Here is a 13530-nt window from a genome sequence, read left to right as displayed (position 1 = left end):
ACATATACATATATACACATATACACATTTATATACCCAGATACACAGACACACACACATATACACACATATACACTCATACACATATATACACATTTATATACACATACATGCACACATACATATATAGACATATACAATACTCACATATATACACATACACACACATATACATACATATAAACATACACAGATACACATAGACACACACAGACACAGACAAACACACACACACACACACAGTCATAGGAAGGGCCACCTTGGTACAGCCTTTCTCTGCCACCCCATGCATCTTATAGTCAGTCCTCTGTCTCAGGTGGATGTCAGCTGCTGCACCTACCTTGGGTGTCTCTCTTCTCATGTCAAGCACCTTGTACAACTGAAAACGCAGTAACTCTTTTTTCCACGAGGGTGCAAAGGCCTGGGAAAATGGTTACTGTTCTCCCCTCCCCTCTGTCCTGAAAGTCATGTCCCTGGAGCCGCATAGAGTTAACAGTGCTCTCATACGAAGGGGAAGTTGGTCCCTCTGGTGAGAGGATAAAAGGGGGAAGAAAGCAGAGCTGTTTGCTGATCGGTTCTGAGCCTGGCTAACAGCCATAGCTGCCTTCTATCCCCCACCCCCACCCCTCTGCTATGGCACAGTCGCCTGGGGTCCCTGTCCAATTCAAGATGCTGAGTTATAAACACATTATTTCAGGGAAGCCCTGCGGGGGATAAAGTTTCCTCATTTCCCAGCCTCAAGTTTTTTCCTTTTCTTCCCTCTTTAGGCTTCCTACTATTTAAAGACTTCTGCTTGAATGAAATTGGGGAAGCGGTGCCTCAGGTGAAATTTTATGAAGAGGTAAGACTCAAGCCTCTCACAAAATTCCCTTCCAAAGTGTGTTCAGTTGAGCGTTGGGGAAATCTTAAGGATCGTAAACACCTTATGTAATTCAGAAGTTCATTAAAATCTTTACGGGTGCAGATATCTCAGCAGTGATGGTCATGCCAAGCCAGGGCTGGTGCACATGCAGCTCAGGCTTTAACGCAGCAGCGGTTCTCAACCTGCTAGTGGCAACCTCTTTGGGGGTTGAACGAGCCTTTCACAGGGGTCACATGTCAGACATCCTGCATACCAGATGTTTACATTATGATTCGCAACAGTTGCAAAATAATTCGCAACAGTAGCAAAATGACAGTTACGGGTTAGCAATGAAATGATTTCATGGTTGGGGGCGGGAGAGTCACCACAACATGAGGGACTGTATTACAGGGTGGCAGCATTAGGAAGGTGAGAACCGCTGCCCTAGAGGCTTTGGAGTGGGATGGAGGGAGAGTGTCGTCGACTCCTGAGGCTCCGGAGTTGTTCCAGAGGCCACAGGTGGCACCTGGCTCTTGACCATTGTACTGGCTAGTTTTGGGTCAACTTGACACAGCTGGAGTTATCACAGAGAAAGGAGCTTCAGTTGAGGAAATGCCTCCATGAGATACAAGGCATTTTCTCAATTAGTGATCAAGGGGAAAAGGCCTCTTGTGGGTGGGACCATCTCTGGGCTGGTAGTCTTGGGCTGGTAGTCTATAAGAGAGAAGGCTGAGCAAGCCAGGGGAGGCAAGCCAGAAAAGAACATCCCTCCATGGCCTCTGCATCAGCTCCTGCTTTCTGACCTGCTTGAGTTCCAGTCCTGACTTCCTTTGGTGATGAACAGCAGTATGGAAGTGTAAGCCGAATAAACCCTTTCCTCCCCAACTTGCTTCTTGGTCATGATGTTTGTGCAGGAATAGAAACCCTGACTAAGACAACCATCTATAGATCTTGGTTGCGGCTATGAGAGCTGAGGCTGGGAGGCTGCTGGGTTTGAAAGAGGTGCTAACCTGGGGCTTGCTGGCCATCTTGGAGGACTAGAGAGTTATGATTTATGGGGTTGGATCTCCCAAACATACATCTGCTTTCCCTAAGACATGGGGTGAAGTTTCAGGTTAGAGGAGCCTGGAGAGTTAGTATAGATGTTTCTGGAAGGAAATCTAACTAGCCTTATGGGGTTAGAGGATGCAGACATAAGCCAGGGAGACCCTGGTGGGAGTGGCCTGTCCAGTGTGAACACACAACCCCTCAGGGAAGCTCAGAACAGGCATTGTGGGTTGGTAGCTACTCGATGTGGATGCGTTCAAGGTCATTGCAGCAAGGTGATATTTAAACAAGAGCTCGGGTGACCAGACTGGCCTCTGGGTGGGTTGGGAGTGCACAGGAGGCCACACAGCTACCCTGGTGGGAGGGGCGTGGCACAGGAGGAACTGAAATTGAGGAAGGCGAAGGGGGGGGGGTGTGTGTGTGTGAAACCACAGGCACAGTGGCAGATTCTGATTCTAAAGTATCTGGCAGGGGTGTTGGGTAAGCTGATCTGGGTGCCTCTGTCACGTGTTGGATGTGTTTCGCCCTGATTCAGTTTACCTCAGGTCTTTGTCACCAGGTGTGAGAGAAATGTTAAAATTGCCCATGTGAATGGCGGAATGACTTCCAGAGGTCTCTTTTCCTTGTGCGTTGAAGCTTTGCGGTCAATCTCACGGACATATCGCTAGGATGTCACTTTATGAAGTGAGCTGCCTGTCACCTGAGCTCTTTCTTTGGCTCCTTTCTCCCTGTGCTACGGTCACAGCCACAGCTGCTTGTGGTTCTGGGGAGGAGGTCTCTCTCAGGCTTGTGTCTTTACGGTGCTTCTTTGTAGATGCACGAGCCTGCCGTTCATCTCCATACTGGCTATGTCTGCTTCCCAGTGACTGTTGATATCATAATCATTTCTTTGGAGTTTGCTGAAATTCTTCAGCCTCTACATTTACATCCTCAACCTATAAGAAGCAATCAGGGCGACTATTTTTTTTAGAGCGCCCCCCACCTCTCTCCGGATTCCAGTCCTGTTTTCATGACTAATGGATATTATTGTGCTGTCCCCAAAACTGTGTTCAGTTTTTCTTTTCGACATTTTTTTTTTCAGTTCTAGAAACTAGATGATATCTTTGGTCTGTGCTGCCTCAGCTCCCGAAGCCTGCTCTCCCATCCATCCACCGAACTGTTTAATTGGTATTTTATATTTTTGCTTCTGAAATTCCTAGTTGATTTTTTTTTAGTTACTTCCCAGATAAGAAACCAAGGGAAGGGAGGGATTATTCTGCTTAAAAATCCCCAGTTACACTATGTTGTTGAAGCCAAGGCAGGAGCTCAAATCTAGCCACATTACAGTCAAGAGTAGAAAGACCCCAAGGCTGTCTATCACTTGCTAGCTTGCTTTAGGCTAACGTTCTCCTCCACCTGTTCAGGACCCTCCTCCTCCACCCAGGGAACAGCGTTTCCCATGAATGAGCTGAGGCCTCTCACATCAATGAACAATCAAGACAATGTTCCCTACACAGGCCCACGGGCCAGCTACTATAGAAAGTTCCTTAGTACTCCTTTCTTCCTGGGTAACTCCAGGCTGTAGCAAGATGAAGATAAAAACTAAGTAGCAAGGTTGTTTTTTATGTTCCAACCCACAGCACAGTGAGTTACTACCTCTAATATATTACTACCACAGTGTTCTTACTACCTCTAATATAAACACTGATGTACCGTCCTTGCCTCATAATTCCAGCGCTGGTCTTTTTGGATTGGATCTCATGGCTGGTCTGCATTTTCCTGTGTGGGCCCATCTTCTTCACAGGTGAACAGCAAAAAATACATATATACAGTGGTGTGATTGAGGATCGATGAGCCCCTAACCTTCTCCGCATAGGGTGTGGGTAGTTTAGCGCCAGCAGACCCTGAGAACTGCTCTCCCCCACTCTGTGGTGTAACATCAGTGACTTGTTCAGCCCCTCAGCCTTTCAGGGCCACTGATGTTGGCCATGCCCAGATGTTCCACACGTCATCAGGTGCCCAGCATGTTTGACAGAATATCTATGTGGATTTTTGTTGTGAGTTGTCCCAGTGCTGTTTGTATTCTGCTGTTAATTTTTCTTCCTTACGAGGGGCTACCCCCGAGGGGCGGTCCATTACATACTCAGGCGATCTCATGTGAACCTTCTCCCCATTTTAAATGGCCAATAAAGGCTGGTGCCTGTGACTGGGCAGTGGAAGGGAAAGGTGGGGGCTGAAGATTCAAGAGTGGGGGCAGGTAGAGAGAGAAGAACCAGAGGGGAAAGAGAGAGGACAGAGGAAGAGGAGGAGGAAGCCAAGATGGACCAGATCTGTGTGGCTGGGAGAAACTGCAAGCAACAAGGTGTCTTTTAGCTGAGGAATAAGTCAGTATAGTGTTAGCTCTGCCCAATCTAGGCATATGATTTAAAATTATAATAACTGGATGGTGTGGCTTTTTTATATGGGCTTATTGGGATTGGAAATTCCAGCACCAGATTTTGTCAACATCTCCGTTATCTGTGACTCTCCAGTGCGACTGTCATCATGCTCCCTTGAACTGACAGTCATGGTCTTGGGAGGACCATTCTGCTCTAAGCAAGTTGTCCGGGGGTGGTGATGAATTTCGAATGAAGCACAGGTGTGATGGGCTGATGGGCTAGACATGAGGGTGCAGCGTGTAGGCCAAGGGAGAAGTCAAAGATGACCCTCCTCTCAGCTCAGTTTTGTGACAAGGAAATCCAGTGGAACAGGGTGGCTGTGATCCATTGCAAGTAGAGATGGGGCTCCTCCTTTAGATGAACTCAAATGGAGGTGCTTTGTAGATACCCAGGGGGAAACGTCAAATCTACAGTTGCCGTTGTTGGCATCCACAGACCTGGTAGCTTTCCCTAAGGTCTGCCTGGCTAGTGACCAGGGTTCTGAAGCCAATGGGAGACCGAGGAATGAAAGCAAACCCCTGGAGATGCAGAGCTCAGATTCTAAAGAGGTGGGACACAGGGGCGGCCTGGGCAGTGACATGCTCAGTCATGTATGGTCAAGCAGAGGCTGACTGTATCTGGGTGTATGCTATCACCCCTGTTCCTCAGTGTGGAGGTTCATCACCTGAGTGCCAGCTCAGCTCTCCCACCATTAATGAAATGTGTGCTGGCAGTCAGGAAGTCCTTTGGGAAAGCCGCATCATGGCTGACCATAGCGAGGCTTCTGAAAGAAAGTGAGATGTGAGTCTCAGCTGCTGGCCCGTGTTCTCTCCGCGCTGTCTGGCATTCACCTGGGTGGGGTTAATCAGACTCAGGTCCCAGAGCACAGACGCAGTGCTGTGCTTCATTTGTTCCGAAGCCAGGACTGTCTGTGTGGCTGCAGGAGACAGATTGTGGGAACTTCCAGGAGTGAGCGTCTGATTCGCCCGAAGCACTGTGCCTCGTGGGTCTCTTGAACGCATCCCTTTATGGTTGTGTGGTGGTGTTCAGAACATTAGTTCTGGGACGGGGCGCTCCCTCTCCCGGTTGTGTGTGTATCGAGGGACAGGCTTTGGGCTCCGGTTGGCTTGGCATCTGTTCTAGCATTTTGGGCCTTCTGGCGTTAACCCTTGACTATTCTGAGACCAAAATGCAACTCCAGGAGTCAACCAACCGAGGAATCAAGTAAGCTCCACCCACTCTCGCTGATGGCTCGGGTTCGTTGTGCCCGACATTGTCTGCCTTGCAATGGCTGTGTCTATCAGGCTGCTCTGTGGTTAGTTTTCAGAGACTGAGGTAGGATGCTCGGACCTGGTTATGCAAGCCTTGCTGAGACCTGATCCCCTTGGAATGGTCTTCTGGTGTTGTCTGCCCCCAAAAGACCCCATTCCTAGCCCCAGAAGTTGCTCTGGTGTGACTGCCAGCCACCATGCTACACTGCCAGCTGGAGCCTGGTAACTTCGCAGGGTGGGAGCTATCTAGTTGTCACAGGGCCTCCGTGGCCCTCTTCCCCCTCCCCCAAACTGTGACCTCATCTGCATGAGGAATCTCCTTCGTAGGATTGACTGGTTTTGATTCCAGTGTGTGAAGGCCTGTAAGGTCAAAGCTACCCCCGTGGGGACCAAGTCTCTGTTTCTGCCAGCCTGGGTGGACAGCTCTCAGGTGTAACACAAGGACTGTAACTGGGTCATACACGGCAGTGTGGCACGTGGAAGGTGTCTCTGCTTTTATATTTCATTGCTTTTAGTCTTGAGTTGTCAAAATATGTGTGTAAAGAAATGGGGACAGTTTTCTGACCAGGGACCTCTAGAGATTAGACTACAATAAATGGAATAATTACACTATTGTCACATGTCACAGGTGTTTCTAAAAACGAATTTCACTATTTAGTCACTCAAAAGTCAGCTGGGCAGGCTCTCCTGGCAGCTAGAAACACAGTAGGTCCTCCCTCCCTCCCTCCCTCCCTCCTTTCCCTCCAAGTGTCTCCCTATCTAGCCCAGGTTAGACTTGGCCAAACTCTTCCTGTCTCTTTCCCCCGAGGGCTGGGATGACAGCCATGCACACAACACCCAACCTGTGATAACTAGTAGTGTTGGAAAATCACGCTTTCATCCAGGAGTCTGCTCCACCTCCAACCACACACTTCCCTCATGTGAAGTTTGGAAATCTCCTGATGAGTACTGGCTATTTCCCCCTGCTGGAACTCTGGTAGAGTGTGGACTTGCTCCACCCCAGAGCTGAAGTCCAGCCAGCTTTGGAAGATTTGTGTTTTGGAGAGAAGCGGCCAGGCAAGTGGCCCCTGGCTTCTCTGCCATGTGGGATAACTGTGGGCAGGGGAGACTTGGCTTCCACATTCAAATGCTCAGGGTCACCACGGAAGGAAACCCATTTGTGTTTCTAGCCAGGTCTAACGTGTGGCAACCTCGTTATCGCCTTGAGCAAAGCAGTCATTTTTAGGGGGCATCGCTGCCTCAGTAATTTGTTTTATCTCGTGGGGAAGGGTTCCCGCCCTGGGTCAGCTGTAGTTCTAAATAAAGCCAGTTTCTAGGAAGCCCTGAGCTAATGCTGACAACCTCCGGAAATCTAGATAAAAGAATACGAGAAGCTGGACAACGAAGAGGATAGGCTACGCCGGAGCCGGCAGATGTACGACGCCTACATCATGAGGGAGCTCCTATCCAGCACACACGTGAGTGTCCCCATCCCAGTCCCCATCCCCAGACGGCACCATGTGGGTGTTGACAGGGACTCTATATGTAGCCCAGGCTGATCCTCAACAGTTTCCTGTACACTAACACTGACACCCTGATGGTGGTGGTGATGATGGTGGTGGTGGTGGTGGTGGTGATGATGATGGTGATCATGTGTTGCTGTATCATGTAGGGGTCTAGAATTGAACCCAGGGCTTTATGCTTGCTAGGCAAATACCACTGAGACATCTCCCTAGCCTTGCCTTATTGGTTTTTAATTTAACTATACTTTAGCAATTGGGTGAATCAGAGTTCTACTAATATAAATCAGTGGTGTCTTGGGATTGATCGGGATTATAATTATTATGCTAATTTTATTCACGAATAGTTAAGTAATAGTCGAAATTATTGTCTTCCTTGGAAGTCGGATAAACAATCTAATTGGGATGAACTAGGTCCTAGGAAGTGACTTAGGAGCAAATGGATTAATTAGCAAGGTAGACATTGCCATGTAGGTGCCTCTGTCCCAACACAGGCCGTTGTTCAAAAGACACAGTCTTCACCTACTCTGTCCAGGGCCAGTGCCCACTAGGCACATGTAGCTACTTGAGTTTATTTAAAGCAATTAAAATGAGATGGAGTCACTTCAGGGATCCCCATGAGCTGTGTCTCAAATACCCAGAGCTCCATGCGACCAGAGGCTCCCATAGGTGACAACACAAAGGTACGACATGACACCGTGTTAGGACGTGCCGGCCTCTCTCAGAGCTTTTGTTGCTTCACTGTGCTGGAGAGAAGAGATTGGAGCCTGGCACACACCCACTGCTTTGTACCTGGGTGCCTTGGGTGGACATGACTGAGCCCTGGAGGACACATGTAGTCCTTGGAGCCTGTGTGAATCTGGCTTTCCTCAGCTCAGCCATGGGGGGCACTTTGGCAGAGTGGTGGGTTTTGCTCAAATGACTTGTGGAGATCATTCCCACCGGGCTGAGTGAGGTTTTTGTGCCAGAGGTGATGCTCTGAGCACTCTGGGGTCACATACCGCTTGACTGCTTCTATCCTGAACACCACAAAGATTTAAACCGAGACTCAGATAGTTGGTACTTCCGTCACCAGCCTGTGTGTGTTTGCTATTGTTTAGGCTGACCGGCTTCTCCCCTGAGAGCCTTTTCCAGCCCAGGTTTTCTGTGGAGGTGGTCACAGGAGTGAGGACAGAGTCTCAGATAGGTAGCATGTGTTCATGTCTCTGTGAATTATAAGAAACAGGAATCTCATTAATCCTGAGAAACAATTTGAATCAAGGAGACCACATTGAAAGGTTTCTGGAGGGCTGGAGAGATGGCTCAGCGGTTAAGAGCACTGTCTGCTCTTCCAGAGGTCCTGAGCAACCACATGGTGCCTTACAACTATGTGTAATTAGATCTGATGCTCTCTTCTGGCCTGCATGCCATATACATAACAAATAAATCTTTAAAAAATGAAAGAGAGAGAGAGAGAGAGAGAGAGAGAGAGAGAGAGAGAGAGAGAGAGAGAGGAAAGGAAGGTTGGTTGGTTTCTGGAAGACATAGTTTGCAACCCACATCAAGGGAAGTTCCGCTCTGTTTGCCCTCTGCTGGGGCTCAGCGAGACCTCTGGGCCCCAGAGCCATCTGCCACTGTGGCCTGGCTTGTAATCCTTGTGTTGAATTCCTGGTGCAGGACCCTGCATCTGTTTTCTCCTACACAGCAGATAACTTACATTCTGTAGACTTGTTCATCAAGGAAGGAAACAGTTATCTACATAGGCTGTGGTAGGCCTCCTGACATTCTGTTGCCATGGGAACCTTGACCTGCTGAGGGGTCTATTCTGGGCACCCAAGGAAGGACTCTGGATAGTCAGAGGACAATGTGTGCTTGGATTGTCTGCACAGAGCTCATGGGTCACTCTTAGGGAATCACTGTGTAAGACATCTGTTGTAATATATGATCTACAGATATGCCACCTCTTTATTTAAAAAAAAATGCTGTTTTTCTCTTCTCTTCTCTTCTCTTCTCTTCTCTTCTCTTCTCTTCTCTTCTCTTCTCTTCTCTTCTCTTCTCTTCTCTTCTCTTCTCTTCTCTTCTCTTCTTCTCTCTCTCTCTCTCTCCCTCTCTCTCTCTCTCTCTCCCTCCCTTCCTTCCTTCCTTCCTTCCTTCCTTCCTTCCTTCCTTCCTTCCTTCCTTCCTTCCTTTCTTCCTTTTTTCCTTTTTAAAGCAATTCTCAAAGCAAGCTGTAGAACATGTCCAGAGCCATCTCTCCAAGAAGCAGGTGACGGCTACGCTTTTTCAGGTAAGATAAGATCACTTGCCTCCCTAGCAGACTTGATAATGTTTCCTCAGCTCCTCAAACATACTGATGTGCGTGGCTCTCTGCTCAGAGCACGCAGGTCCTCTTGCGGCCACCTACTGTGAGTGCTAACAGGCTTTACAGATGTCCCTGGACAGGGGCCGCTTGGCTGCGGTGGTCTTGTAAGTGTATGTTCTGGAAATCCGTTGAACTAAGACAGAGCTGAGCCTTCCTCCTGCTTGGCATTCAGTGTCTGCGATAAGTGGGGGTGATGTGGCTTGTGGTGCTTATCCTCCGGATTAAGTGAGATTTATGTTCCAGAGCTAGAGGTGAAGCTCCGAGCACTCTGGGGTCGCATACCGCTGGACTGCTTCTATCCTGAACGTTACAAAGGTTAAAAACCAAGTCTTGGAAAGCTGACCCCTTGTGACAGGCCTGTGTGTGTTTGCTGCTCTATAGGCTGACTGGCATCTTACCTGAGAGCCTTTTGCAGCCCAGGTTTTCAGTAGAGGTGGCCACGGGAGTGAAACCAGTCAGACTCTCAGATAGGTAGCATACATTCATGTTTCTGTGATCATTAATCAATTTTCAAAAGTGCAGTGAACAGATCCATCCTTTATTAGCTTCTTTACAGTGAGATACCCAGGCTAGTTCCTGGATCCACCATCTTCCCTCAGCCATTACAGGTGCATGCGATTGTGCCTCGCCGGTTCAAAGAACAGGGCAAACTTCTGCAAAACAAAGTCGATAATTCTCGGACCCTGGGCACCAGCCTAGCTGCACATCAGGTACTGCTGTCCTCTTGGAATTAGCTGGATCTATCTGCACACTCCAGAATGTCTCCGGAGTTAGAATCAGAGCCCTGGATACCCTGACAAGCCAGGCTGGACTACTGGTCATTAATAAGAAATATATACAAGCCAAGTTAATAGTGAAACACAGAGGAGGAGAATTTCTGGAGCACGGCCACACTGGAGAAAAGGATGAAGAGATCCGCCCCACCCCTATGTCCATCATTTGAGTCCTGACCTGAGGATAAAGTTTAGGCTATATGCGCAGCTGAGCAGTCCTGTGGTCATGTCTATCACATTTGTGTTCTGATGAGTTCTTAGAATCACGCAGTCCATCTCCTCTTCCAGTCCTGCTGGCACTGGGCTTCTCTGAGCTTCAGCCTTTTTCTCCTGCTTGGAGTGTGAGACTCCTGGGTAAATTCTAGTTCTCTGCTACCTTGTTATTTCCTAGCCTGGTAGCTGAGGGGAGGAACATCGTATCTTTTTATGTTGTCCTTATCCCTACCTTGCTGGTTACAGGAAGAGTCTATGTTTCAGTTCTGGGCCTGCCACCCTCCCTTGGAGCTTCCGAACCCAATTTGCTTGGAAATTTGGTGGGGTGGGCACCTACAGAGTGCTTTGCAACTGGCCTGCCCTTCCCACCGTTCCTCGGATGAAAGCTGAGACCAGATATGTTGTGTTTTATAAAAAATTAAGGAGAGGAGAGAAGGATTATGTTTGGTGAATGTGCAGTCAAATGTGGAGGAAGGGGCTGTCTCCTCTGGCCCATGCTGAGGCACCCCTTCCCTCGGTATTGTATAGAGTAGAGTTTATTTAGGGCATGGGGAGGGGAGTTGAGAGGATAGTAGAGGCAGAGAAGGGAGAGAGAATGAGAGAGAGAGAATATGAGAGAGAGAGAATAAGAGAGAGAGAGAGAGAGAGAGAGAGAGAGAGAGAGAGAGAGAGAGAGAGAGAGAGAGAGAGAGAGATGGGCAAGCATCCCCTTTTAGAGGGAGTCAGGCACACCTGGCTATTGGCAGGTAACTGTCGGATGGAGCCTAGACAAAATGCTAGTAAGATATCTTAGAGTATAACAGCGTGGTGCTGATGTCCGAATTGCTGTCTCCATATTTATAGTGCGAGTGTTTTGGTTTTCAACTGATTCCCACAGGTAGCCCATAGCCAGTCACACTGACATTGCTGGATTGTACCACAGACTACACGGCATGTCACTTGAGGTTCCCATGAGGGACATGAAATACAGCATTAAGAAAGATTTATCTTCAAGAGCCAACAGTGACTGCTTGCAGTAAAGAGTTTTAATTTAACTCTTTGTCTATTTAACTCTTTGTTATTAATTATTTCTTTATATTAGCCATTTGGGATACTGTGTGAGCAGGAGTGGAGGCCCCGGCAGTCAGGCTAAGCTTCTGCTGATAGCTTCTAGGCTGCATTTCTCCTGGAGATGGCAGAAAGCCAGAGACACTGGGAGGGGCTTATTCTTTTAGAGTTACCCTTTCCTGAGAATGCACAGAGTCTCCAGAGAACCATATTCATCCCTTCTGAGCACCTTGGTGGCCTCTCCATCTCCTGCCTCTGGGAGGTCCCTTTAGTTCAGCATCACCATGCTGGGGACCAGGCTTCCCAACATGTGACCGTGACATGTACAAACCACGTTCCACCCTTGTTACCCCTTTCCCCATTAACAATTAGTCCCAGTAACAATGAAACAAGATCACTACCCGTGAGAGTTACAGAGACTTAGGATGTTTTCAGGGTGGCCCCAGGGCACACCCACCTACAAGCTGTTTCTTTAGCAGGATGGGACTGTTCGTGTGGCTCAGTGCCGTTTGCACCCTCCCAGTCTAGTGGTGAACTGGATGCATGGCTAGATGGACAGATGGAGGGCCGTTGTCTTGTGAAGTAACAATCTTTACAGAATGACACAATGTGTCAAAGTCAGTGCAAAGGGATCAATTGATACTCCTGTGTTTGCCAATCTGCTTTAGAGAGAAATAATTGCATAGGCAGATTTGGACCTGAGAGAGGGGCCTAGCTAGACACAGGAGAGGGACCTGACTGCCAAAAGGGCCTGGCTGGAGGTGGGAGAAGGGCCTGGCTGTCGGGTGACTAAAAGGTGCTCCGCCCTGTGCTCCACAGGTGACATTCTTAAATTTCATTTACTTGGTTGTTGTTTGTTAGATATGACTTCCCACTTTTACAGATTAGGGTAACTGAGGATCCTAGTGGGAATGTGTGCTCTCACCCCCACTGCTGAATGCTGGCTTTGTCTCCTTTCACTGGTGTGTGTGTGTGTGTGTGTGTGTGTCTGTGTATGCAGTGTGTAGTGTGTATGTGTGTGTGTGCACATGTGAGAGTGAATGTATGTGTGTATGTGTGTGTACATATGTGCGCACATGTGAGTAGTGTTTGTGTGTGCGTGCATGTGTATGAGTGTGTGTGTGTGCATGTTTGTGTGTGCATGTGTGAGTGTGTGTAAGTAGTGTGTGTTTGTGTGTGTGCTCATGTGAGAGTGCGTGTGTGAGTGTGTGTGTGTGCACGTGTGTTGGTTCTATAAAGTACCTGACAAAATCCACCTAAATATAGAAGGGTTTGTTGGGTTTGCAGTCCACGGTGACACAGCCACTGTGGTAGAGAAGGTGTAATAGTGGAGGAGTCTACACTCAGGAGGCCAAGAGGGGCAGAAGCAGCGGCTCCTGCAATGGAGCCGCTCCCTGCATCAACGTGGTGGCTCTTCCCTCACAGACAGATACATGTTGTCTCCATGGCAATTCTGGATCTTCTTGGGTTGGCAATCAGTAGTTACCAGCTCGGGTTTGATTTGTTAAAACGTGGGTCCTAGAGAGGCTTGGCTGCTCCTTCATTGCTAGGAAGAATGGAGCGTTTGATGGAACAGAAATGTGAACTAGGAATGAGCACAGTGTTCCCTGTGGAGAAAGTCTATTGGAGGAACATGGGACCTCACGACCAGGTCCCCACCTGAGCTCCCTGCTACCAGGACACCCCCTTCTCCTGCCATCTCTACTTGTTTTGATATACTCTGAGTGAAGTAAGACAGTGAAAGGGTTAAATTTCCCATCATCTAATGCATCAAACATATCAAGATATTTTCCCAAAAGATCTAATGGACTCTGGTGAACTCTGAAGGGTGGCCACCCGCCAGCTTCTTGTTGTCAACTGGAGAGTGTAGGACAGAAATCCTGGCTGTTTGTTCAGTGCGATGAGGAGCAGAGCTGAGGCAGAGAGTGGTCGATCCCCACTGGAGGAACCTGGATCTCTCTGCATCTCCCAGGGTACTCATTAGAAGCCCTGACCACGCCTGCTGAGCCCCACAGCCTCCCTCCCTCCTCTGAGTCTAAAAGCTATAACATTAATTAATTAATAACATGGCCAATTAGAACAATTAACCGTGGGCCTATCAG

The 13530-nt window shown here is 48.4% G+C and overlaps 1 protein-coding gene across 2 annotated transcripts in view; it reads left to right on the top strand.

Annotated features, from left to right (window-relative positions):
* Positions 1–13530, top strand: part of Grk3 (G protein-coupled receptor kinase 3) — a 108558-nt gene that overhangs the window by 42251 nt on the left and 52777 nt on the right. For both annotated transcript variants that reach the window (XR_015046981.1, XM_021163545.3), the window contains exons 3-5: positions 768–841; positions 6911–7012; positions 9246–9320. Coding sequence is in view for 1 of the 2 variants with exons in the window: in XM_021163545.3 (XP_021019204.1) it covers positions 768–841; positions 6911–7012; positions 9246–9320 (251 nt within the window). In the remaining variant the exon portion in view is untranslated. The remainder of the gene's footprint in view (positions 1–767; positions 842–6910; positions 7013–9245; positions 9321–13530) is intronic.

This window comes from Mus caroli, unplaced genomic scaffold (assembly GCF_978045245.1).
Source record: "Mus caroli unplaced genomic scaffold, Mus_caroli_1 scaffold_4, whole genome shotgun sequence".
Taxonomy (NCBI): domain Eukaryota; kingdom Metazoa; phylum Chordata; class Mammalia; order Rodentia; family Muridae; genus Mus; species Mus caroli.
The sequence above is the reverse complement of the archived record's forward strand: the minus strand, read 5'-3'. Positions and strand labels throughout refer to the sequence as shown.